This window comes from Ranitomeya imitator, chromosome 2, assembly GCF_032444005.1.
Source record: "Ranitomeya imitator isolate aRanImi1 chromosome 2, aRanImi1.pri, whole genome shotgun sequence".
NCBI lineage: Eukaryota > Metazoa > Chordata > Amphibia > Anura > Dendrobatidae > Ranitomeya > Ranitomeya imitator.
In genome coordinates this window covers 485143132-485170919 of record NC_091283.1, presented here as the reverse complement: position 1 = coordinate 485170919, position 27788 = coordinate 485143132, and the positions used below count along the sequence as shown (strand labels likewise).

The 27788-nt window shown below is 41.5% G+C and overlaps 1 protein-coding gene across 1 annotated transcript in view; it reads right to left on the bottom strand.

Moving 5' to 3' along the window:
* Positions 1 to 2203: 2203 nt before the first annotated feature.
* Positions 2204 to 27788, bottom strand: part of C1QL1 (complement C1q like 1) — a 148721-nt gene continuing 123136 nt past the window's right edge. The window contains exon 2 of the mRNA XM_069751383.1: positions 2204 to 2615. Within this exon, the coding sequence (XP_069607484.1) occupies positions 2436 to 2615 (180 nt within the window). The 3' untranslated portion in view covers positions 2204 to 2435. The remainder of the gene's footprint in view (positions 2616 to 27788) is intronic.

Genomic DNA, 27788 nt, shown 5'->3' with positions numbered 1-27788 from the left:
AATTTCCCTATAATTATTTTAGTACATGCGTGAATACTGTATAACTTTCCAATAAGACTTTTTCACTGAAATGGCATTAAAAAAAACACATTTTTTCTTTTACAATTCCTAGAAGGATTTTATATTTACAAGAATTTTTTAGATATCCCACAGAACCATTACAGGACGAAAAAGGACAGAGCTTTTGATATAGGTAACCCCTAAGAAATACCAAGCAGGGATAACTTGTAGGATGTCAATAAACAGGGCACATAAGTCTTATCTTAATGTAAGATTAAAGTATCCTTCCATTCCTCGTCTACTGTAGATATAATCTAAAACATGCAGTCCGTTCTTCATTGACATGACCAACAAACATGTGAAACGTCCTAAATAACCAGATGAGGCTGGTAAACCCGCCAGGGAGATCTAGAGCCACTGTGAGCTCCGCAATACAGATTATTTGAGGGCAGTATCTGCTAATAAATCATTTTGTGCAGGTCAATCTGATGCCCGGCAGGGTGGCATCTTTAAGTACAAAGACATCAAACTTCGCAGATCTAAATTAATTGGGGTCTGCAAAATGTGGACATAAAGTGCAGAAAAACATTATTTTAGCATTAAAGTGTTAGTTTTTTAATTAGCAAGTCTCAGGGTACGAGTTTAGGATGCAGCTGCTAAATCTGATTGATCCTGTCTTCAAATGTAAAAAGTCACAATACGACAGGCCTGAGGCGGAGAACACAGCTCTCATGGATAGATCGTGCTGTACACAATATATATATATATATATATATATATATATATATATATATATATATTCCAGTCTGTGGGTGAAGATATTTTGTGACTCACTCACTTATCTTTCTTTGACACTCTCTCTCTATATATAATTACAAGATTTATTTGGGAATTCTAGAAATACACAGATTGAGGTAGAAGGGAGAAATAATGCTGGGGGTTATTGGGATTTAATTTAGACACAAGAAACAAATGTAGGGCGGATGGAAGATATCTAAGCTGCCACACTGGAGCAAAGATTGGAAATCAAGTAGTTGACTTTTACAACTAGGATATCATTATTAGGAGTTGGGTAACAGTATAATGGCGTAATAAAGGCCTATCAATTTCATTTAACTATGGATGATATATTTAAAAAGTATCTGTCACTAAAAGTCACGATACAAAGTACACACATTAATAAATACATCTTTTTAGACCTGGTGAGAATGGTGTACTTATTTTGAATACTGTGTTTAAATGGATGTTTAATCCACTTTGAAAGTTCCCCCATTTGTTATTGAAAATAAGCATTTTCTAACACATGGAAGTTCATTTTAGGAAAATATCCAAAAAGGATGATTCAGCCATTCTGTCGTGGATTTTTTAAAGTAAGTACACCAGCCTCAGGCTTAAGAGATCTATTTGATCCTGTATGCAGTATGCATTGTCAAATCTAGTGAAAGATACTGTCTAAATATGGGGATGGCAACTAAAAAAAGTTGCCAGATGTGAGAGATGGACTTGGCATGAAGGATGTTGGACAAATTACAAAAAGGAGAATAGAAAAGATATACAGAGTTCTTGGAACTTTTCTACATAGACAAAGTTTGGTGGAATGATATATGGGTTAGGCTTGGTGGAGAAGATGGCAATGGACTTTAGATTTGGAGGAAAAAATATGGTTCTTGAAGAGAAGCAGCAGTGGAAAGATGCAGTGTATTGATGATGCAAAATGCTCGTCAAAGGAATATATGGAGGAGCATAATGGAAAGCTACAAAAAAAGGCATGGGACATGAATTATACATAAAGGGTTATTGGAATGGAAGTGTTAAAGGCATGATGCTTGCTGGAGATATATTGACATCTGATTAGATGGAGGTATATATCCATTGTAAATGTAAAGGGAGGTGGATCAAGTCATGAGTCTACGCAGACGATTAGATGACAAGAGTATTGCCCTGCATTTTCCAAACAATGAAACTATTAAATATTTCCTAATACGTAACAATTATTTGGCACAGAAGTCATGTCTGGAATAGGAAATTAAATTTGACAGCAAGACACCAAGGCAGTTCAGTGATATGATCCAAAATTAAAAGGAATATGACTGGTATAGAGGTTATAAAAAATGTATAGTTCATAAGATGTATAGGATTGGACTTTGAATGGGAATGTGGCCTCAATGGAGGACCAGAGGCAAGAGTGAAGTTAGGCCTGGAGTACAGAAGTGAGGCTTTATTGAACAGCTACACAGTGAAGCATGGGAGATGGCACATGAGGCGTCAAGGACACAAGAGAGTTGTTGGATAAGCAATGGGAGCAGCTACACAATCCCAAGCACACCATGTGCAATGGAGGGCATTTAAGTGTTCCATGCAGCCGTCCCAGGCTTCTCTCTTGGGGTCTTTGCTCTCTGACGGTGTAGGTAGGGGCAGTTTAGAGAACATTTTTCTCAGTCTGAATAAATGATGAAGCCAGAGAAGGTACTGTATTTGTTGTTATTGCCTCCATGAGCTTTTCCACCATCCAACTTGATGTAAACTTCATCTCCAGCATCCAGATGAAGAATCACACTGTTGCTGGCATAGTCGTAATTCTGGTCTGCATCTTGAGCAATGGCACTGGCTCGAACCTGCAGGAAATTAAGGAGAGAGTATGAAATATAGCTATATGAAAAAGTAGAGACGTTATTTAATTGTTTTACTTTGGGCAGGGTCTGAAACTTCTAAGCCGTGTCATAATAATATTGGGGGGCACAGAGGATACATTGAACTCAGGCCCTAGTGCTAAGAAACTCCAAGGACCCAGTATTGAGGTACTTTTAACAGTTTTTTGCAACATATGTAGCCCCATTTCCACAGTAAAATTGGTCCTGCTCTCTTTAGATCTTGCATTGCACAAAGTAAAAGCTGTAGTATTAGAGAAATATCAAATTTTCAAAGTGCAAAGCTTTTAAGTTATTCTCAAGCAATAGATTAAGAGATAGCTTCCCAATTACAGAGGTTTTGACTGAGGGTACTCATACATATCCCAAGACCAGGGCTCTGAAGAGTCAGGTCTGAATGGAACAGACATTATACATGTGCACTTCCACTCCTTTCATTTTCTATGGGACTGCCAAAAAAGTCTCTTCAGAGCCCCGTTCTCAGGATCAGTGAGTGTTTAAGTGGTGGGATCCTCATTAATTTTGAAATCATATACTGTTGTGGATAGGCAATGACTTGGTATTTACCAATGAAATAGAATAAAAAAACAGATATCTCTCCATTTTATTTTGCAGACAATTGGTCCACAAATAAATTGATATGTGGATAGCTTCATAAACTAAAATATGTAGGTGATGTGTGAAAAACATAGCGAGAACATGTAGGTGACATATAGATGTCTAAATGGAAAGCCCCTTTAAGAATATGGTTCCCGGCAATACTTTTACGGTAAATTAGTTCAGATACCACCTTCAGACATTTAGGTGCAGACCGGATGTTTGGATCTAAACTAATTGCAATATACCAATAATTCCTGTAGATTTAATGGGAATCTCATTTTCTGTGGCTGCACTGGCAAATCTGTTCTAAGAAATGAGTTAGTGAAAAAATACAATTACTGGGTCTTGTTTACTTGCGCGACGAGGGTAAAAGGAAATCCAAGGTTTGGTTAAAAAAAAATAAAATATGAAAATAATAAACTAATTAGATGAAATCACAAGATGCAATTACCACGTCCTTTAATCTTACAAAAATCCATCAAAATAACCTTAAAATTGCAGCAAGACAGAGAAATCTGATTCCACTTTATACATCAGAAAGTCAATATTTTTTTGCGCACCGTCTCGTAGGCAGATGGATCCTTGACTCTTCTGTCTCTGAATCCCACAGTTATACGTATTGGAAATCAATGACCGTGCATTGAGTATATTGCCCTCAAGGGGTTAATCACGAATCTCTCTATTTTCAGTGGAAGAGCGGTACCTTTGTGACAGGACGGAGGCACACGTGAGGCGAGACACCAACTCCTAACACACAAGCAGCAGCACAGGTGTGTTAATAAGGAGAATAAACAGCTCACTGTGCTAGTAATTAATGTCTCCAGTCACAGGCTCGCCTGCCAAGAACTAAAGAACGAGATAGAGAGAGGCAGCGAGAAGGAAGAGGAGTATGTGACTCATTAAAAGTGGCAGTCCCCCCTGCTAGAAAATAATTCTTGGTTTTTTTCACTAGACAACTAAGGTCTGCCGTAACAGGCGATTGAGACAGTTTCGGGCAACTGTCAGGGGAAATCTTTACACAAATGGTCACTACCAAGGACAACACACTTATCTGGCCATGAGCTGATCAGTCGGATTGGATCTAAGTTGTAGGCTAAAGTATAGATGCCTATAGCAAACGATGAGAATTTGGTTCTCATATTTTAGAGGCCCTGTGAAAAGAAGCAATCAGAATTTTTTTGAATATCACAATTGCTATCTTAGTCTTAGAGTTTTCTTTTTTTCAGTGAATATTAAATATTAGGTATAAGGCCTCATTCATAGAACTATTTTTGTTGTATGTGTGTATCACTGTGTTTCACTGACAGCACAACACAATGTAACATAGTAACATAGTAACATAGTTAGTAAGGCCGAAAAAAGACATTTGTCCATCCAGTTCAGCCTATATTCCATCATAATAAATACCCAGATCTACGTCCTTCTACAGAACCTAATAATTGTATGATACAATATTGTTCTGCTCCAGGAAGACATCCAGGCCTCTCTTGAACCCCTCGACTGAGTTCGCCATCACCACCTCCTCAGGCAAGCAATTCCAGATTCTCACTGCCCTAACAGTAAAGAATCCTCTTCTATGTTGGTGGAAAAACCTTCTCTCCTCCAGACGCAAAGAATGCCCCCTTGTGCCCGTCACCTTCCTTGGTATAATGACAAATTATACTGTCACGATCCCACCACACATTGTGTCCTAGGGAGGCAGTGTGTGACAGCTCAGCCACTCTATGGATAGCAGGGACGTACTGGGCTGTCAGTATTGAGGGCGACAGCTAAGTCCCCCAATGGATTGCAAGGGTGTGCGGGGCTGTTAGTCTTGTGAATGACACCTCAGGTGCCCCATAGTATGCAGGGGCATGCAGGGCTGTCAGGATTGTTAATAGAATTGACCAGCAGCTCAATTAGGCCAGACCTACTGGATTTCCTCCAGGTAACATACTTTCAAGGTGATTGCCTGGATACCTAGATGGCTGACAATGGTTAGACCATTGCCAGTCGTAGTTTTATCGGTAATGTGTTTGCCATGTTCTCTAGTGCTCTGTTATTTTGATCTTTTGCTGCCCAACCTTGGGTATTGTCTTTGATAATCCATTTGCCTAGCCCCTTTGTCTCCATTTGCTACCTCCCCGGAATTCTGACCTTGGACTCTGACCTGTTTACACCTTTGTCCTGCCCCTCTGTTTATTTATGATGAACTCTCTTTGCATTTGACCCTAGACCTCTTGACTCCACTACCTCATGGCTTGTCGGTAAAGAAGTGACATTTAACAGCATAATATATACAGTACTCTAAGGAGCTTTTCACATGTCACAGAATGATGGTGTGTATAAGGAAATATGGATGCAATCCAAGGAGCACCCTAATGCTGACTATTTTTCAATGACTGGTTACTAAGAGAAGTTTAGGAAACCTACTTCAGTTTCTTTTTGCATATGAGAAAAACGGATGACACATGTATAGTAAAAATGGACATAATGACCAAAAACAAATGAAAATCGGATCCAACACTGATGAAAATTGTCATGTTTTCTGTATACGAGAAAAAAAGACTACTAATTTGACCTAAATGATTTATATTTTATAGATTTGACTACTGATTATCAGCATTTACTGTGACCTATAAAATTATAATTACAATAATAATAATCTGCACTATAATAACTAGTGTAACCTCTTCTCAACCAGGCAATTTTCAATTTTTGTGCTTTCGTTTTTTTCCTTGCTTTCTTTCAAGAGTCATAATTTATTTATTTTTCCCATGATATCGACTTGTGAGGGCTTTATTTTTATTTTTTGAAGGAGGTGTGGTAGTTTTGAATGGTACAATTTAGTTACATAGGTTGAAAAAAGACCTACGTTCATCAAGTTCAACCTTTCTCCACCAATAATACATTGTTACTATAACCCAAAATGTTATGTGTGTTCATTTTATAATTTCTCCAAAAGTACAAGTGTGGTGAAAAAACCCAAAACACTATTCCACATTTATTTGCGCTTTTTTCCAAAATCTGTAACATTTTAATTTTAGATACTACAATGCCACAGTATTACTGTATACAGCATAAAAATATTATCCTATGAAGTCTACCAGCAGGCTGGGCTTAAAAGGAGGACCATGATGGTAGCCTTTATCAGGCCCCTAACTGAAATTACTATCCATCAACTCCACATGATCACTTTGCGGGGCATCGGGGGAAGCCAGTGACTGCACGCACCGAGATTGTTACGGAACCACTCAGCACCCAGAATATGTTGTGCAGTTATATGTACTGTATGTATAATAGGTTCCAGGTGAGACGCATGTTCCTAATGCATCAGCCCACAGGCTGCGCCCCTGGGCAGAGAGGACAAGATATTCCCCTTTTGACCTTCCCCACCTTTGTAATTCCCACAGCAAATATCGGCAGGCTCCGGCCACCTGCGGCTATGGTAATGTATGTCTGGCCTGCCGCTTTTCAATTGGCCTGCCCTCTGTATCTGTGTGATATATATTCTGTGTCCTGTGAGTAAAGTTGTTGTCATACTGGAAATATGTGGAGACGCAGTGATCTTTTATATGCGCCCATGTAATCAAGGAATTCCAGCCAGCGTCCTTCATTCAGACTCCAGCCAAAGCAGACTGGACCTCCTGAAACACGGGGTGGTACTGAAAGAGGTACTCCAGCACCGCAGACCCCGTTACAGGGATTTACATCGGTTATGTGCCACTCTCAGAGATTGACAGCCACATTTAAGTTTTAAACTATAGCTATCTTAGGCTGCTTTCACACATCAGGTTTTTTCTTTTAAGCACAATCCGGCAGTTTCAGGCACAATCCGGATCCGTTTTTTTCTTATGCTGGATCCGTTTTTTTCCCATAGAGTTGTATTAGCGCTGGATTGTGCCTGAAGGACATGCGTTTCATTCGTTTTGTGCCGGATCCGTCCCTTCAGGCTTTTTTGGCGGACACAAAAAACGTCTCCTGCAACGTTTTTTGTGTCCGGCGAAAAAGCCTGAAGGGACGTTTCCGGCAATAAACGCATGGAACGGATGTGTGAATGAACGTTTCCGGCGGCCGAATCCGTTTTTTACACATTGAGCATGCCCAGAAGCTTTGTTTTTGATTCTGGGGTGAAATCTCTCTCTCTCTCTCTCTCTCTCATCAAAAACCATGCACAGTACAGAGAGTCGGATCCAGCTAAAAAACAGATCCGGTGCATCAGTTTTTCACAATTTACGCCGGATCCGTTTTTTAGCAAATTTGCCGGATTTCGCCTGAAACCAAAAACCTGATGTGTGAAAGCAGCCTAAGCGTGCTCTGGCAGCTGTATTTACAGGCACATACCGGCTGTGTTTTACAGCCAGCATCCGCTTGGTATACAGAAGCACGCTCCTTACACGGGGACTCTACATTGTTCGTACTATTACATCTTATGTTAGGCAGATGTTAAAGATGTTAAGCCTGTCACATTGATGGTGCAGTCCTATTGGTGGACAACATGTTATAAAGCACAAGGAGCTGAGCAAATAGATATATAGTTTTGTGGTGAAAGGTCCAGTATAATTTGTATTTCCTGGCTTATTCTGGTCTAGGCTTAGGGGTCAACTGGGTGGTTCTTCTCAATGATTGACAGCAATCACTACTGTCATTCACTACTAAGACATTCACTACTAAGACATTGGACTCCTACACTGCGTGCAGAATTAGGCAAGTTGTTTTTTGGATCACATGATACTTTTTATACATGTTGTCCTACTCCAAACTGTTCAGGCTTGAGAACCAACCACCAATTAAGTAAATCAGGTGATGTGCATCTCTGTAATGAAGAGGGGTCTTGTCTAATGACATCAAAACCCTATATAAGGTGTGCTTAATTATTAGGCAACTTTCTTTCCTTTGGTAAAATGGGCCAGAAGAGAGATTTGACGGGCTCTGAAAAGTCCCAAATTGTGAGATATCTTGCAGAGGGATGCAGCAGTGTTGAAATTGCCAAACTTTTGAAGCTTGATCACCGAACAATCAAGCGATTCATAGAAAATAGCCAACAGGGTCACAAGAAGCGTGTTGGGCAAAAATGGCGCACAATAACTGCCCATGAATTGAGGAAAATCAAGCGTGAAGCTGCCAAGATGCCATTTGCCACCAGTTTTGCCATATTTCAGAGCTGCAACGTTACTGGAGTATCAAAAAGCACAAGGTGTGCGATACTCAGGGACATGGCCAAGGTAAGGAAGGCTGAAAAACGACCACCTTTGAACAAGAAACATAAGATAAAATGTCAAGACTGGGCCAAGAAATATCTTAAGACTGATTTTTCAAAGGTTTTATGGACTGATGAAATGAGAGTGACTCTTGACGGGCCAGAGGCTGGATCAGTAAATGGCAGAGAGCTGCACTCTGACTCAGACGCCAGCAAGGTGGAGGTGGGGTACTGGTATGGGCTGGTATCATCAAAGATGAACTTGTGGGACCTTTTCGGGTTGAGGATGGAGTGAGGCTCAACTCCCAGACCTACTGCCAGTTTCTGGAAGACAACTTCTACAAGCAGTGGTACAGGAAGAAGTATTGTTCAAGAAAAACATGATTTTCATGCAGGACAATGCTCCATCACATGCCTCCAACTACTCCACAGCGTGGCTGGCCAGTAAGGGTCTCAAAGAAGAAAAAATAATGACATGGCCCCCTTGTTCACCTGATCTGAACCCCAAAGAGAACCTGTGGTCCCTCATAAAATGGGAGATCTACAGGAGGGAAAACAGTCCACCTCTCGGAACAGTGTCTGGGAGGCTGTGGTGGCTGCTGCACACAATGTTGATGGTACACAGATCAAGCAACTGATAGAATCTATGGATGGAAGGCTATTGAGTGTCATAATAAAGAAAGGTGGCTATATTGGTCACTAATTTTTTGAGGTTTTGTTTTTGCATGTCAGAAATGTTTATTTCTAAATTTTGTGCAGTGATATTGGTTTACCTGGTGAAAATAAACAAGTGAGATGGGAATATATTTGGTTTTTATTAAGTTGCCTAATAATTCTGCACAATAATTGTTACCTGCACAAACAGATATCCTCCTAATATCGCCAAATCTAAGAAAAACCCACTCCAATTTCCAAAAATATTAAGCTTTTATATTTATGAGTCTTTTGGGTTGATTCAGAACATAGTTGTTGATCAATAATAAAAATAATCCTTCAAAATACAACTTGCCTAATAATTCTGCACACAGTGTAAACCCAGAGTAAACAGGAATTAAACTGAATAAACTACAAAATATACTAAATATTTCCCCCACAACCTATATATTAATCTGCTCACCTCTTCCAGCTAATTGCAGGTGGCACTGTATAATAATTGTGACAAGTTCTCCTTAATAATTTCCCTACTTTGTGGCACCTGATGCAATAGTGGGATATGGATGGGTTGCCATGGTAGCTGGGGGTCCTAAGACTGCTATGGCTGCATTTCTATAAGGCTATGCTTAGGTTACTCTATCAGACTAGGCATGTCAGTGCGTAGCAACACAAGCTATCAAATGTTCACATGGTGAGGTCCCTTAGCGGTATAGTAAAATAATTAAACAGTTTAACAAAAATGTAATTAATTTCATTAATAAAAAACATAGAAAGCAAATGAAATGAAAACAAACAAAAATTCACATATATTGGATAACAACAAATTTGTAAAATTTTGTAGAATAAAGCTAAGGCCTCCTTCACACGTCCTGGTGATTCCTATATAGGAAAAAACAGTACTGGTAAGATCCGTGGTCTGTGTGCCATCCATATTTACATATGTGACATCAGTGTGACATCAGCATGACCGTTTGCTGCCCCTGTCTCTGTGTTTCACATATGTGTGCGGTCCATGTATACGTGCGACATGTACGGTGCCTGGGAAAAGCAGTACAGTTCGCGCTGATCCCAGGCAATGGCAGCTGACGGCAGCTCTCATCATTGTCTCCTGATCTCAGCGTGACCAGGCGACAATGATGAGAGTTGTATTCATCACTCACTGTGTCCCTCCTGTGTAAGATAAAGAATTAAATTAAAAAGCGGCATACGCATCTGCGCAATTTTCATAACCAGCAGAGGGAAATCCCACAGCTGGGGACTGATGTTAGTAATGTGGGAAAAGGGTCAATATTCCAAAAGGTTCCCAGGCTATTAATAACAGCTCACAGCTGTTTGCTTAGCCTTTCCTGGTGAATTTACGGGGGACCCCACAAAAAAATATGTAGGGTGAGGGTCCCCCTATAAATTCAAATCAGCAAAGGCTAAACAGACAACTGTAGGTTGATATTATTAGCTAGGGAAGGGGTCAGAGATATTGACCCCATACCCAGGCTATCAACATCAGCCCTCAGAAGCTCCAGAAATGGCACATACGTAAATGCGCCAAATCTGGCACTTAGCCTCCCTCTTCCCACATGCCCTGTATTGTGGCAAGTGGGATAATAGGGTTGGGGTTGATGTCATCTTTGTATTGTCAGGTGACATCAAGCCCAGGGGTTAGTAATGGAGAGGTGTCCATAAGACGTCCCCATTACTAATCCCATAGTAAGTATTGAAATAAACACCCAGCAAGAATAAAATCCTTTATTTGAAATAAAACAAAACACCCTGTGTTACACATTTATTTAAAAATAAAAAACAAAGTTATACTCATATTATGCCTATTCCATTGAAGCCCTTGTCCCCTGTAAAAGACAGAAAATAATAAACAGCCATAATGCTCTCCTTCCTCCTAATCCAATGAAGCCCTTGTGCCCTGTAAAAAAAATTAAATAATAATACACAACCATATTTTTCACCTGTCCGAAGTGAAAATTAGCAATACTGTCCCACGCCGCAATCCATCTCTACAATATCTGGTTTACAACCTGAATGGTGGCATGATGCGACCATCCAGGCTGAAAACCATGAAACAAGCTTCAGTGATGAGCAATGACATCATAGAGGATAGCGCTGGTCACTGCAAGTGTGTTCCCAGGCTCATTTCACTTCTCATCTCCCAACATTTAAAAATTCCCAATTAAATGTCACCTGCTTAACCCAGCAGGAAGTGCGGCGGCGTCTACAAATCACTAAAATTTACAAATCTCCGGGCCCGGATGGGATACACCCTCGAGTACTGGAGGAATTAAGTACAGTCAGTGATAGACCATTATTTTTAATATTTAAAGACTCCATAATAACAGGGTATGTACCACAGGACTGGTGTATAGCAAATTTGGTGCCAATATTCAAAAAGGGGACAAAAACTGAACTCGGAAATTATAGGCCAGTAAGCTTAACCTCTACTGTGGGTAAAATCCTGGAGGGCATTCTAAGGGATGCTATACTGGAGTATTTGAAGAGGAATAACCTCATGACCCAGTATCAGCACGGGTTTACTAGGGACCGTTCATGTCAGACTAATTTGATCAGTTTCTATGAAGAGGTAAGTTCCGGACTGGACCAAGGGAACCCAGTGGATGTAGTGTATATGGACTTTTCAAAAGCTTTTGATACGGTGCCACACAAAAGGTTGATACATAAAATGAGAATAATGGGGATAGGGGAAAATATGTGTAAGTGGGCTGAGAGCTGGCTCAGGGATAAGAAACAAAGGGTGGTTATTAATGGAGCACACTCGGACTGGGTAGCAGTTAGCAGTGGGGTACCACAGGGGTCAGTATTGGGCCCTCTTCTTTTTAACATATTTGTTAATGACCTTGTAGGGGGCATTCAGAGTAGAATTTCAATATTTGCAGATGACACTAAACTCTGTAGGGTAATCAATACAGGGGAGGACAATTTTATATTACAGGATGATTTATGTAAACTAGAAGCTTGGGCTGATAAATGGCAAATGAGCTTTAATGGGGACAAATGTAAGGTCATGCACTTGGGTAGAAGTAATGAGATGTATAATTATGTGCTTAATTCTAAAACTCTGGGCAAAACCGTCAATGAAAAAGACCTGGGTGTATGGGTGGATAACAAACTCATATTCAGTGGCCAGTGTCAGGCAGCTGCTACAAAGGCAAATAAAATAATGGGATGCATTAAAAGAGGCATAGATGCTCATGAGGATAACATAATTTTACCTCTATACTAGTCACTAGTTCGAATACACTTAGAATACTGTGCACAGTTCTGGTCTCCGGTGTATAAGAAAGACATAGCTGAACTGGAGCGGGTGCAGAGAAGAGCGACCAAGGTTATTAGAGGACTGGGGGGTCTGCAATACCAAGATAGGTTATTACACTTGGGGCTATTTAGTTTGGAAAAACAAAGGCTAAGGGGTGATCTTATTTTAATGTATAAATATATGAGGTGACAGTACAAAGACCTTTCTGATGATCTTTTTAATCATAGACCTGAAACAGGGACAAGAGGGCATCCTCTACGTTTGGAGGAAAAAAGGTTTAAGCACAATAACAGACGCGGATTCTTTACTGTAAGAGCAGTGAGACTATGGAACTCTCTGCCGTATGATGTTGTAATGAGTGATTCATTACTTAAATTTAAGAGGGGATTGGATACCTTTCTTGAAAAGTATAATGTTGATAGGGCGTTGATCCAGGGAACTAGTCTGATTGACGTATGTGGAGTCGGGAAGGAATTTTTTTTCCCAAGGTGGAGCTTACTCTTTGCCACATGGGTTTTTTTTTGCCTTCCTCTGGATCAACATGTTAGGGCATGTTAGGTTAGGCTATGGGTTGAACAAGATGGACTTATAGTCTTCCTTCAACCTTAATAACTATGTAACTATGTAACATCTTGGTGCCGAGATCTCCATCTGCACATATGCCGGCATGGGCAGCCATTTTCCCGGAGTCCACTGCATAGTAAACCATGTAAATGCGGGGGCTTTGGGCGTTCACAAAATGTCGGCAGAGCCCCCACACAACCGAATACCCGCAGCGGCGCACATCCGAACACCCCCTCATCCCAGCCTGCTGCAACGCTCAACTCTTGCCTCCTCCAGCAGCGACCCTGGGACCATGCTCCACCACGGTCGGCCGGTAAGGTATATCCGCATTATAAGAAGCACCCCAATTTTCCCCCCAATCTTTGGCGGGGGAAGGGCTTCTTATAATCTGAAAAAATACGATATATAATAATCTTTAATAATAATCTTTATTTTTATATAGCGCTAACATATTCCGCAGCGCTTTACAGTTTGCACACATCATCATCACTGTCCCCGTTGGGGCTCACAATCTAAATTCCCTATCAGTATGTCTTTGGAATGTGGGAGGAAACCGGAGTGCCCGGAGGAAACCCACGCAAACACGGAGAGAACATACAAACTCTTTGCAGATGTTGTCCTTGGTGGGGTTCGAACCCAGGACTCCAGCGCTGCAAGGCAGCAGTGCTGTCAAATATACATTTTAGAATGCTGTCACATGGGGCTGAAAGGTGCTGAATGAAGGTTACTTGGGAAAAAAAATGGCAACAGGTTCCCTTTGACCTAAGAGCTCGCAAACAAAAGCGTATAACTCAGACAAGTGTTCTCTGATGTTTTACCATATAGCACTTGGACCAATGTTATACTATGTGGCAGTGCACATATGCATGTTTTGTTTTCTCATGCTGTTTCGGCATGAGAAAAAAAAATTGCAGCATGCTGCGAGTGACTCCGCAGATCAGATCATGCCCACCCATTCAACTCCATGGGTGCATGTAAAACATCAGGCTGCACTCAGATGTCAGACAATGGGGAAGATAGAGAAATTAAAGTGATTTTCCCACGAACAAAGTAAGTTTTAATTAATAGATCTTGTAATAATAATTTACACAATTGTATGTGTTTAAATAAAATATTCCTGTGCTGAGATAACTTTATAAATGTGCCCCTGCAGTGTCCTGTGTAATGGCCGTGTCTGGGTGTCAGGGACATGGTGTAATTATACCTCATCTTCTGGACAGTGAAGGAAGCAAAAGAGCACAGATATTACAGCAGGGGATCACAAATGATTCTTTCTTTGAGGTAAGACATTTTTTTAAATACAGGTAGGGAAATGGTTTACCTCACAGACAGAGTCGGACTGGCCCACTGGAGAACTGGAGGATTCTCCGGTGGGCCCAGGCACTGAAACGTGCTGGCATACTCTATCACCCCTGCTGAATCTCCTTGCCCTGGAATCACCCTGACTGAGTCCCCCTACCCCTGTATTACCCCTGACTGCGCCACCTCCCCCTGTATCAGCCCTGACTGCACCCCATCCCCCATATCACCCCTGCAGAACCCCCTCACCCCGAAATCACTCTGACTGAGTCCCTCTAACCCTGTATTAGCCTTGACTGCACCCCCTCCTCCTGTGTCACCCCTGACTGCGCCACCTCCCTTGTATCATCCTGATTGAACCTCTTTTTGTAGATCACTCTTTTTGTAATGACTCTATATAATATATGAGTTTCTCTTTTTGTATTGAAGAACTGAAATAAATTAACTTTTTGAAGATATTCTAATTTAGTGAGAAGCACTTGTATTTTTTGAAAAATAAATATGTATGCATAGTCATTTTTGATGAACAGCAGAAATTTAAAATGAAAAAAAAAACAAAAATCTGTTTCCACACCCTACAAAAAAAGTTACCAAAAGTTAATGTTATATTTACACTAAAATGGGTTACACCAAAAGCATGAAGCTCCCTGGTCTTATAATGTGTAGTCTCTGGATTTCATGAGTGTTCTGGGCTCATAATAGAGATCAATATTCAGATCTTAGCCCCCTAACATTATCTTATTTCTTGATTGCAATACTAGATGCAGTTCATGGATACGAGTGGCATAGCCTTTCAGAACACTGCAGAGCTCTCCTATCATCTCAGATAACACAATAAGCAATTAGTATTTTGCCACTCAAGTTTGATTGACATCCTTCTCTGTATTAGCATAATCAATCAGCATGAACCATAAGATTCTGCATGAATATGAATACAGTATAAGCAGATTGCTCCTTAAAGGCTGTTCACCTCTTTGTGCTCTAGTTTGGCAAAGTCCCTTTGTTATTCAGTGGTGAGAAATTGGACAGGACCCCCCTCTTGAGAGGAACTTCATTGCTAGCAAGCAACAAGATGGGGAATGGCCCAAAGGTTGTGAAACGTGTGTGGTAAAGATAATAAACTGCAGGCCCTTCTGTTCTAAGTGGCAAAAATCATCAACATAATAGGAGTCCTGTTTTATCATAACTTCCAACTTTGAAACACAAAAAGATGGACATACACTGTGTCATGCAATTCCTATTTTACACCAAGCCACTTACCTAATCTCACCCAGTCCTTTTATGCAAACACACAGAAATATTGCTCCTAGTGAGGCCCAATAGTTTTCCTACACAGTATAGTACTGAATTTATGGCTTCTCACAGTGCCCGATACAAACAGTATACACCACCTCCTTCATCCCCTTAAAGGGAATCTGTCACCCCCAAAATCGCGGGTTATGTTAGCCCACCGGCATCAGGGGCTTATTCTGTAATGCTGTAGAAAAGCCCCCGATGTATCCTAAAAGATGAGAAAAAGAGGTTAGATTATACTCACCCAGGGACGTTCCCGCTGTTGGTCCGGGTCCGGCGCCTCCCATCTTCATCAAATGACATCCTCTTCTGGTCTTCACGCTGTGGCTCCTAAGCAGGCGTACTTTGTTTGCCCTGTTGAGGGCAGAGCAAAGTACTGCAGTGCGCAGGCGCCGGGAAAGGTCAGAGAGGCCCACGCCTATTTCAGCGTTGGAAGGGACCCCAACTAAAAGAGCCACCTTGATAGAATGCAGCATTAGTGCTGCACAGGGAGGCTCTTTTATTTAAAAGCGCCTGGGGGGGGGGGGGGGGGGTGACAGGTTCCCTTTAAATGTTATGTGCACTGTAAGATTGCTACTGCCATGTATTTATGCAATTGTGTAGGGAAAGTGTAATGTTCAGATTAGCCTACTAGAGGGTGACACAATAATATAAGACAGCAATAGGATAGGATGATAGGAACTAGATAAATCAGGAGGGGCCAACTGTGTAAGGTGTAGAGAGCTTACTGCATTTGGTCAGAAGGGCCTAAGAGCCTGTACAGGGCAATTGAGCCACGTAACTTTTTACAAGTCAAAGGGCCCAGCTCGTCCAGGGCCTAGGAGTAATGATTGCCGGTGAAGCAAAGGCATACAAGGCAGCTTTGTCATGATGGTGGTCAGCTACTTAGGAAGCAAAAAGGATCGGGAACTCCTACAGTTAGTCAGACTGGTCAGACCGAATGCTCTGGTACAGAGGACAATGGTGCGACCCGGTGGTATTCCTAAATAAGAGAGGGACAGTACAGGGACAGAAAATATCATGTCTTGTGAAGTGTCTTATGCTGTACCTAAATGTGAACTGGACGAGCTGAGAAAAGCTAAGTAAAATCATTTGTTTTAAGTTGGAACTTGACTCCATCTCTCAAGAAAGAAACCCCCAGCGAATCAGAGATGACCCATATGTACAGGAAAGCGGACAAAAAGGTATGCTACCACTGGGACATTGTGTGCATGTGACAGAGGGCCAGGGTGCGCTAAAGCACCTACCATTGAAAGCCACGACTACACCCATGGCCCCTCTCACACCACCACAGCCACCCACACACAGTATGATTGCCCCAAAGTCCCATACATGCAGTATTATGCCTTTATAGTCCCCCAAACACAGTATGCCACACCAGACCTCTCACAAACAATATAATATCCTCACATTTAGTATGATGGCCCCACAGCTTTTCGCATACAGTATGATGCTCCCAAACAGCCCCATTCACACAGTATAATGCCCCCACAGTCCCTCTGTTGAACAGTATGATGCCTACCAGTCCCTTCCCAACACTATATGATGCTCCCACAGATGGATGCTACTACAGTCTGATTCCTCCATGGTCCCCACAATCCAATGCCTCCACAGTCCCCTGACCACAATGCCTCATACACAGTATGATTCCCTATAACCCCCCAAACAGTCTGATGCCGCTATTCTGTCCCCACACAGTATGATGCCCCCACATACAATTATGATTTCCACATAGTTCCCAATGCACTCCATAAACAGTGTGACAAAAAGCAAAATTGCCTATATTTACAAGTACTATACAATTTTTCCCAGGTGCAGACACACTATTGGTGCAACTTGTGCATCTGCACAGGAGTCCAAGAGGTAAGGGGGCCCACTTCCACCTCCAAAACAGGTGGGATCGTGCACTGTGATGAGATATTGAAATGTAAAGAGCGCATATACTGTTCTTGTACAGGGCCCTCTTCTGTCTGTGTCCACCCCTAATTTTACCCAGTTAAGAAGAACCCCTTTCGTGAGACTTTCAACTTGACTAAGGACATTCAGTAACACCAAAAGTCTTTCCCAAAATGAAAAGATATACATCACAGACATCTGTTTCTGGCTTCTTGCCCATCATCAGTTCAGAGCAGAGATTTGCTTGTCTGGTTCATGTTGTAAGGCTTGTTAAGCGTCAGGCTTTGGCTTATAGGGTAGTTACTTCCAATAGATGGGACTAGAGAGCCAGTTTTCTTTATCATAGAGGAAATATAATTTTGCATACCTATTCATAGACAATATTTTAGAGGACTGTTCCTGAGAAAGATTTTTGCTGATAACTCCAGTACAGTGAGGACGTCAATCACTGAAGCAGCAGAGGACTAAGTACTTAATATGAAGACAGCTTCTTCCCTATTTCTAGTTTGCAGATGAGGAGCTGAAGTTTTGTGCCTGGAATAATCAGTGATTAATTTGTATGTATGGAGTGTATTGTACTGTCTGCTATTTGGGGGGCTGTTCCTGGTGACAGGTTGCTTTAAGTGATGTGTGTGTGTGTGTTTTCAGCAGTATCTATTTTATTCCTGCACACCTCACACATCCTACTTGAACGATTTGGAACATATGGATAAATATTCCAAGTGTAACATCACATGGTACAAGAAGAAAAGTTGTGCTCTCTGCAGATGTGAAGATCTTCTCGCTTGAGAATGCCACAACGACCAATCATTTATGTGGATTGCTGAGATTTCATAGAATAAATAATCTTGGAATTGCAAGGCTCTGTTCACACCATATTGATGCCCAAAGTATGACATATGCTACACGAAAGGAATCCACTATATACAAATACATACCACATATTTTGCATGCCAATAAGGTCCATTATAACATACAGTATGTACACCTTAATGAATTTCCAATTCACACCATTTTTTTTTATTTAAAAGGATTTTCCAGTCTAAAATGAAAGAGTGACTGCAGATATTTGAATTCTCCCAGCATATGCACTGTGCACTGAGAAGATTCGCCGTTCTCTGCCCAAGAAATGGCAGTGATGTATGCAATATACATATTCCCAGGCAGAACAAGTCAACTGGGCGCGATCTCACTCCATACACTTGTATTGAGTGATTGCAGACTTTTCACATAGAGTGACTGCAGACTTTTCATTTCAGACCAGACAAACCCTTTAAATAGAAACAGATTAAAGGGACTCTGTCACCCCCAAAATCGTATATGAGGTAATGCTGTAGATAAGCCCCCGATGTATCCTGAAAGATGAGAAAAAGAGGTTAGATTATACTCACCCATGGGCGGTCCCGTTGCGGTGGGCGTCGTGGTCCGGACCGGGGCCTCCCATCTTCTTAGAATGACGTCCTCTTCTTGTCTTCACGCTGCGGCTCCGACGCAGGCGTACCTTGTCTGCCCTTTTGAGGGCAGAGCAAAGTACTGCAGTGCGCAGGCGCCGGGAAAGGTCAGAGAGTCTTGGCGCCTGCGCACTGCAGTACTTTACTCTGGCCTCATCAGGACAGACAAAGTACGCCTGCGCCGGAGCCGCAGCAAGAAGACACATACGTGTGTCCTGACTCTCATGATCCGGTAAAGACATGTGACCGCCATGACGTGCACCTCTAAAACACCGTGCCAAGGGGATGAAAAGGGGCGGTTTACAGTGACGCAGTGTCCATCATACAATTGCCACAGCAACTATATCACATGGGTATACCTTTTGACCGAAAGGTCCTGAACTGACGGTTCGCAAAGCTGCCCATGTGACCAAAAAGGTCCTTTAATAAGTAATACACCTCACAGCTATTTCATTTGCATAACTACTAGAAGTGAACAAATAAGCAATTAAATCATAACAAAAATATATATAATTCAAAGTATTTTTTGGGTATAAGGGAAAACTATATAACCATGAACAATTATATCAATGTCATAAAAACAATATGCACAAATATATCTATAAATATTCCAGACAAAAATGATCTAATATACAATAACCACCATATGAAATAATTATTATCGCATTAGTTATGCAAAACAAATTCGCATAGTCATACAGGATATCCATAATGACAGAACATACATAAATTTGTGCACATACAGTATATGGAACGTATAAAGAAAGGTCGGCGATAACATATCATACACACATACAGCCATAAATCTAATATATAATTGCCTAGAATACTACTTCCTGCAATTTGTGCCAACTTCCGTGGCTTTGTCCGGAGCTAATGTCCGGAGCTAATGTCCGGAGCTAATGTCCGGAGCTAATGTCCGGAGCTAATGTCCGGAGATAAGTGACGTCATCAGTGTCCAGTGTCTGATTGGTTGCCGCCTGCTGCGAGCGACCAATCAGAAACGTGCCGTACTGTGACACACTCCGCCCGCCATTTTGGTGTGATTTTTGAATTTTTACCTCACAGCAAGTTTCTACTGCGTGGAGGCGGGCCCAGTGACGTTGGTCTTCAAGCTCCTGCCGAATTTCGTCAAAAAAATGATAATACCATTTACCAAAACTATATATATTTAGTTGTGAAGTGGTTCAGTGACATTTTCACACCAATTTTGAACTTTTGTTTGGTGTTTTCTCCATATACTGCCTATTATTTTTGTTCTTTCTTACTATTATTTATTAATTGTATTATTCTTACATTTGAATAAATAAAGTATATATGGATTCTAGACTCCCGATTCTTTAGAATCGGGCTGCCATCTAGTATATACATAAACCTATACTCATATAGTAGAAACAATACATTAGTGTCAACACATACAACATGCATACAAATATATGGGCCCATATATAAACAACTCATACAAAAATCAATAATCAAGTGTGACAAGGAAGTGCAAAAATGTGAATACCAGTGAAAAAGTGTGTAAATGAAAAAAACCTCTATTTTTTTTTCTGCGGTGTCTCATTTATCCTAAATGTTTTTTTAATATTGTCTGTGTACATATACAGTATGTATATAATATAAAATCATTATGATTTTAATGGCTTGCATGTTTCTCTTTATTAGAGTTACTATTAAAGAACTATGTGACACCAGAACCCAAAAGATAATGGCAGAATTACTGTTTTTTTGTAGTCTGTCACAAAAAATAAGCAGAAGTGATACAATACATTATATGTACCACAAAATAGTGACAAAAAGGTCGTGGGGAAAACCAAGCCCTCATATCGCACTGTTAGCAAAAAAATGTAAGATGTAATAAAAAGTGTCTAAGTTTGGTAATGTAATTGTGCTGACCCGCAAAATAAAGTTCACTTGCTGTTTATATTGTGCGATGAATGGCATAAAAACAAATTGTTTTAAACAATGACTGAAAAACATTTGTGGAATTGCTGTTTTTTACATTTTCCCTTAGAAAAAGTTGATTCAAAATTAATTCATATCTCAAATGGAGCCAACTGGAAAATATAATTTATTTTGCAGAGAAAAGATCTCTTATAGGTAACCTGATGGAAAAAATAAAAAGTTGTGGCTTTTGGAATACAACGATGAAAACAACAACAAAAAACCTTTTGTATCCTTAAAGGGAATCTTTCAACAGTTTTTTGCTATGTAATTGAGTGCCCCATGTCAGCATACTTACCTCCTGGACTCGCGCTACTCACCACCCAAGGACAATTTCTTTCATTTATGTCACCAGAGCGCCGCCACCTATTACTAGCTGCTAGAAAAAGTCAAACAGCCGCATTCAAATAGATGCAAAGTTAACTGTAGGCTGGAATGTAGTACTAATACTCCCAAGGTAGGGACTGAGCTTTGCTGTAGACTGGGATGCTGCCACAGTGTTCCTAAGGCAGGGGGAAAAGCTTGGATGAAGGTCCTGGTGACCTAATGGTGCCGCGCAGCAGTGTAGTGGATCAGTGGTGGTGTGAGAATGATGAGAGCCACTTTCAGCACCATACGCAGGGGAACAGCGCTTACTGTAGCGCTTCTTCCCCGGCGGCAGTCCGTGTTGTACTGATGGGGCACACGGTTGCCACATGTGTGCTGCAAGTATTACACACACAGACACTGACATCTCCGGTACCGTTTTTTCCGGTAATGGAAATATCAGGACTTGTGAAAGGGGCCTTATAATCTATGGCCTCGTTGGCAAATACACTTCAATCCTGTTATGTGGGAGCCTTCAGATGCAAGCCCCAACGGGACCAACGAACGTGGAGAAAAACGCTGTGTGAAATGGCCCTTAGAAATATTTTTATGTTGAAAACCTTGTATGCAAGAAAAGATGTCAGATTTTATAAAAAAAATAAAACTCATTTTGGACAATAAAAACACAATACAACTTGTAACATCCCAATAATTATAATACAATATATACCATTATGCAAGTTTGAGTCGGTGTCTTTCATGTAAGCTGAAATTGAGGATTTCAGAACTATGGACTGGATTCATCATTTGCGTTTTTTTAAACTCTCTTTTCTTTTTTTTTGTCTTGAGGTATTTGCTGATGTTTTTTTTGCCATACTCTTCAAAATTCTCTTTATTTTTTTCTTTAACCTAATTTTCATTTTTTAGGATGGAAAAAATCGGAGGAAGGGAGAAGGCTGATGGACAGGTCTTGCCACATGCTTGTCTGTTTTATGGACAGAAGTCTTGATCAGTTTGTAAAACTGCACTAACAAAAGAAAGTGGCCATCCCCTTTAAATAATATTTCTAATTCATATCCCACAAGGGCCCTGTGGAATATACAGTATTTCCTCTAGATCAATTTGATGGAGCGCTGAGATTTTTCTTTTTTTTCTCTCTCTTTTTCCTTCTTTATTCTCATTCACATTTTGATTGCTTGACCTTACATGTGAGTGTGAGTGATACCTTACTGTACCAAAATAAAAATGGTATTTAATAAAAATAATTATAATTTTTAAGTAGAGGTTCTTTTTATTGATTATTCTTTTGTAAAAAATGAGTATACTAGAGCACGTTAGTCGACTTCTGTGATGTAAGATCTTTTTGGTGCCAACTTATCCTTTATTCTGTACCATTATTCCCCTGTCTTCCCAATGTATGGGGCCAGACTTAAGATTGTTGCCTCACGTTAAGATTCATTTTTTTATGCTGGTGTTATTAGTAACATATGAACCCTACTACACAATTCGCTTTCAGAATTTCAGTCTTTTGTTCTGTATTCATAATTTGTCTTTTGTATTTTTGCACCTGTTCAGTTGTAAAAATCTTCAAGACGACAGCGAAGTAGTGTCTGGAGAAATCAAGGTCATACACAGCTGGTTAAACAAAACGAAAATCTAATAGCTTGTAAAAATGAAATAATACCGTTTTTCTGTGCACTTATTAAGTATTAATGTTTTTGTCAATGACCTTGCTATTCCACTTGCCACAAGAATCGTTCGCTTATAAACTTGTTATCTTGAAATTGTCCATGAAGAATTCAAGGGGTTGCCCTTAAAGAGAATCTATCACTAGGTTTTTGCCACTTAATCTGAGAACAGCGCAATGAAGAGACAGGGACCCTGATTCCAGCAATGTGTCACTTACTTGGCTGCTTGCTGTAGTTTTGATAAAATCACTGTTTTATCAGCAGTAGATTATCACTAGAGGACTAGTAAACCTGCTGCCATGTAGTCCTCCATATTCATGAGCTCAATATAACTCCGCCCCCATCACTGATTGGTTGTTTTCTGTGTATGCAGCGCCCCAGGGTCCTGGTCGTTGCAGTAATGTCATTCTTCCACCAGGGGGAGTGATATTACGTCTGAAGGCAATAAAGGAGATCACTTTACCAGGTATCACAAATCACACAACACACTTCACACCCCAGTCCACCAGGGGGAGCTATGCTCCTATTTAGTAGGGCACTCTTCACAATTAGGTAAAACTGGGGGTCTGGATAGGAAATTAGGCAGAAGCGAGCTGGGCTTCACCAAGTGAGCTGCTATCTGAGCTCCGCTCAGGTAGTGGGTCCCTGACGGGGGTGGGATCCTGTCAGAGGCCTAGACAAAAGGCCACGGAGCTGCGCCTGCCCCTGCCCCACGTGCGGCAGCATCCAAGGAAAGAGACATTGAAGGGAATTGCGTTGCAGAGAGTGAGAAACAAAGTCATAGCAAAAGGAGAGGAAACCAGAAGGAGTTCTGCCCTGTAACAGGCTGCCTCCTTCTAAGGTGCAGAATCCGGTAGCCGGAACACCGAGGGAGTCATCGTCTCCAAGCCTGGCTCCAGAGACCGGCAGGACAGCTAATTCCATACTAGTTGCCCGACCTTTTACCCAGGAGGCATGGTGGCAACTTGTGAGGGCTGGGGCATGCTAGGGTCCCTGTAAAAAGCCTCAGGCCATCAGTCATACGGGTTGTTCCTATTCATCTGGGGGACAGAGAGAAAGAAATAACATCTACAATAGTTGTGAGGACCTTATCGAGTTGCTCAGCAGGAAGGGACTACAAAACTCAGGCACTAGAGGAAGGCTACTGATTTCCACCTGGATAAGGAGACTCTGGATTTGCCTTCAGACCGGCCCGACTCTGCCTACCCTGTGATCCGATACTCTGGACTGTGGACACTGAAGCCTTCAGTAAAGGTAAAGAGACTGCAACCTTGTGTCCTCGTTCTTCACTGCGCCTCACACCATCCACTATCTGCACCTCTGGGAAGCCCTGGGTACATACTTCACCTGTGGGAAGGTATACCATCTAGCTGCTATAACATCACCCCAGTGGACCCCTAAGCAGCGTCGGTCACCCTGACCGAATACCACGGTTGGCGTCACTAACATTATCCCTTTAAAGACCTTTCCCCCCCATTTACATTGGACGCCCCTAGGGCCACGGACCGGGTCAGCCACCGTGACATCCCCCTTGAGAACCGAAGGGCCCGGCTCCGAGTACCCCACTGCCCTATTGGGGGCGCTCCATGTACATTGTACATGGGCATAAAACTGTCCAACAGTGGTGTGGATGGGATTATACAGAGCTCAGCATTCAGAAAACCGCTATATATGCAGGGATTTTAGCAAAATGACAGTAAGTAGCTCAGTTGGTGACACATTGCTGGAATCAGTGTCTCTGCCCCTACATTATGCTGCTCCGAGTGGGGATGTCCCCTTTCACCTACCTTTTATTGCAGTAAGCACATTCTGGATATTACATGGGGTCATCATCCCCCTTCTGACTAATGACATTTATGGCCCATATTTCTTGGGGCTGATGACCAAAATATTGAGGATACATATGCTTCAATGAGCTAAAATATTTTCAAAGAGACAGATGTCAATCTGCTCTTTATCTGGATCACTGAATCTGGATCTGTCAATTCCTCCAGTTAGTGTCTCTGCTAATGACTGCACGGAATTAGTGCATGAAGTATTTGTCGTTATGTTTCCATCCAAGCAGGTGTCATATCGTAGCTGCCAACAGTTTGCAATCATTTCCAAGAATACTTTTGTTAATGATCTGATGTATCTAAGCCTATGGTGCATGATAAATTATCAGGAAATCAGAACGCAACTACTTTTTCCGTTATGACAGTTTAGGTTTGTTAAGAAATAACACTTGGATTAGTTGCATAGTTGTTATTGGTAAATAAAGATATATATATATATATATATCTATATATATATATATAGAGGTGTATGTTGTTCTAAATTGTCGAGTGTCTGATTAAACAGCTAATCAGTAGTTTTGTGACTCATTTGGCGCAAGATATGACATCACTATGTATCTGTGATCTACGTGAAGGGTCCTCAGCCATGCGATGCCATTGTGCCTCTGCAGAGATTAGAATCTCCTCGCTTATTGCTACCTTGTTGAAGTTGTTTTCTATCTGTGGCAATGGCATAGCTATACCAGTTCTATGTGCTTACATAATTAGGCCTCCTTCACATGTACGTATCTCTGGTAGATGTGACATCCATATTTACATGTACCGGAGACACGTATCCACACATACCCATTATAACCTATGGGGCTGCACTCATGTCCATGTTTTCACACAGACCGTGTGTCCATGTGAGCTTCATATAGACATGTCTGTTTTTATCTGGCAGCACAGATGACAAGGGCAAATAAAAGTCAATGGCTCCGTGTAAACACATACAGTTGTGCTCAAACGTTTTCATATCCCGGCAGAATTTTTGCTTTCTTTGTCTTTTTACAGACAATATGAATGATAACACCAAAACATTTTCTCCACTCATGGTTAGTGGTTGGGTGAAGCCATTTATTGTCAAACTACTGTGTTTTCTCTTTTTAAATCATAATGACAACCCAAAACATCCAAATGACCCTAATCAAAAGTTTACATACCCTGGTGATTTTGGCCTGATAACATGCACAGAAGTTGACACAAATGGGTTTGAATGGCTACTAAAGGTAACATCCTCACCTGTGACCTGTTTGTGTGTAATCAGTGTGTGTGTACATAAAAGGTGAGTTACTTTCTGGGATCCAGACAGACTATTGCATCGTTCATCCAGCCACCGACGTTTCTGCATTGTGAGTCATGGGGAAAGCAAAAGAATTGTCAACGGATCTACGGGAAAAGGTAGTTGAGCTGTATAAACAGGAACGTGATACAAAAAGATAATCAAGGAATTGATAATGCCAGTCAGCGGCGTTCAAACTGTGATTAACAAATGGAAAATCAGGGGCTCTGTAAAAACAAAACCATGGTCGGTAGACCAACAAAAATGTCCTCCACAACTGCCAGGAAAATTGTTCAGGATGCAAAGAAAAACCCACAAATAACATCAGCTGAAATACAGGACTCTGTGAAAACTAGTGGTGTCGCTGTTTCAAGATGCACAATAAGGAAGCACTTGAAGAAAAATGGGCTGCATGGTCGAGTCGCCAGAAGAAAGCCATTACTGCGCAAATGCCACAAAGTATCTCGCCTACAATACTCAAAACAGCACAGAGACAAAGGTAATTTGGTGTGATGAGACCAAAATTGAACTTTTTGACCACAACCATAAAAGTTACATTTTTCAAAAGTCGGGTCGAGTGAAATCGGCCGATCCTATAGAAAAGTCGGGGTCGGGGTCGGCCGAAACACGAAACCCAATGCTGTGCATTGGGTTTCTAATGGTTCCCAGGGTCTGAAGGAGAGGAAACTCTCCTTCAGGCCCTGGGATCCATATTTAAGTGTAAAATAAAGAATCAAAATAAAAAATATTGATATACTTACCCTCGGACGCGCCCTGGTTCTCACCGGCAGCCTTCCTTCCTAAGAATAAGCGCCTGAAGGACCTTCGATGAGGTCGCGGCTTGTGATTGGTCGCGTGAGCGGTCACATGGGCGTCATGCGACCAATCACAAGCCGCGACGTCATCTAAGGTCCTTCAGGCGCTGATTCTTAGGAAGGAAGGCTGCGGGTTAGAACCAGGGCGCGTCCAAGGGTGAGTATATACCTATTAGGAATATACTCACCCTCGGACGCACCCTCGGACGCTTCCTTCCTAAGAATTAGCGCCTGAAGGACCTTAGATGACGTCGCGGCTTGTGATTGGTCGCGTGACCGCCCATGTGACCGCTCACGCGACCAATCACAAGCCGCGACGTCATCGAAGGCCCTTCAGGCGCTCATTCTTAGGAAGGAAGGCTGCCAGTGAGAAGCAGGGCGCGTCCGAGGGTGAGTATATCAATATTTTTTTTTTTATTCTTTATTTTACACTTAAATATGAATTCCGATACCGATTCCCGATATCTTAAACACATCGGAACTCATTATCGGAATTCCGATTCCAGATCAGAAGATCGCCGACCTCATGGCCGACCCTGCACGGGGGTTAGGTCGGGTTTCATGAAACCCGACTTTGCCAAAAGTCGGCGACTTCTGAATCTGGCCGACCCGTTTCGCTCAACCCTAGTCCAACGTAGTCCACCGAATGGAAACCTAAAAAGATCACACGCACACAAAACACAGAGAAATAACACAAAGACACTTTCCCTCTTCACCATTTTATTGAAGAAAAAGGTCCCACACAGGTCCGACGTAGTCCAAGCAAATCCAGCAAAGTCTAGTGAATCCTCCGTACAAAGTCTATGTCGTCTCATTCTGAGGTTTCATAGTCTTTGTCAACAGCCACTACCATGTTGTACTGAGCTGCGCGTCACCTGGCAGCTTTGAAGAGTGGTAACATCAGTAAAGTTACCGCTCATCAGAGTCGCCGATTCATAGAGAGGTATTCCTGGTCGAAAACCACACAAAGTCATTCACATTCAGGTCCGGACCTGGCACATGTTTTCTGTCAGCCGTATGTTTGTACCCATCTCCCATAATCTTCAAATTATTCAGAACCCCCCACCACACT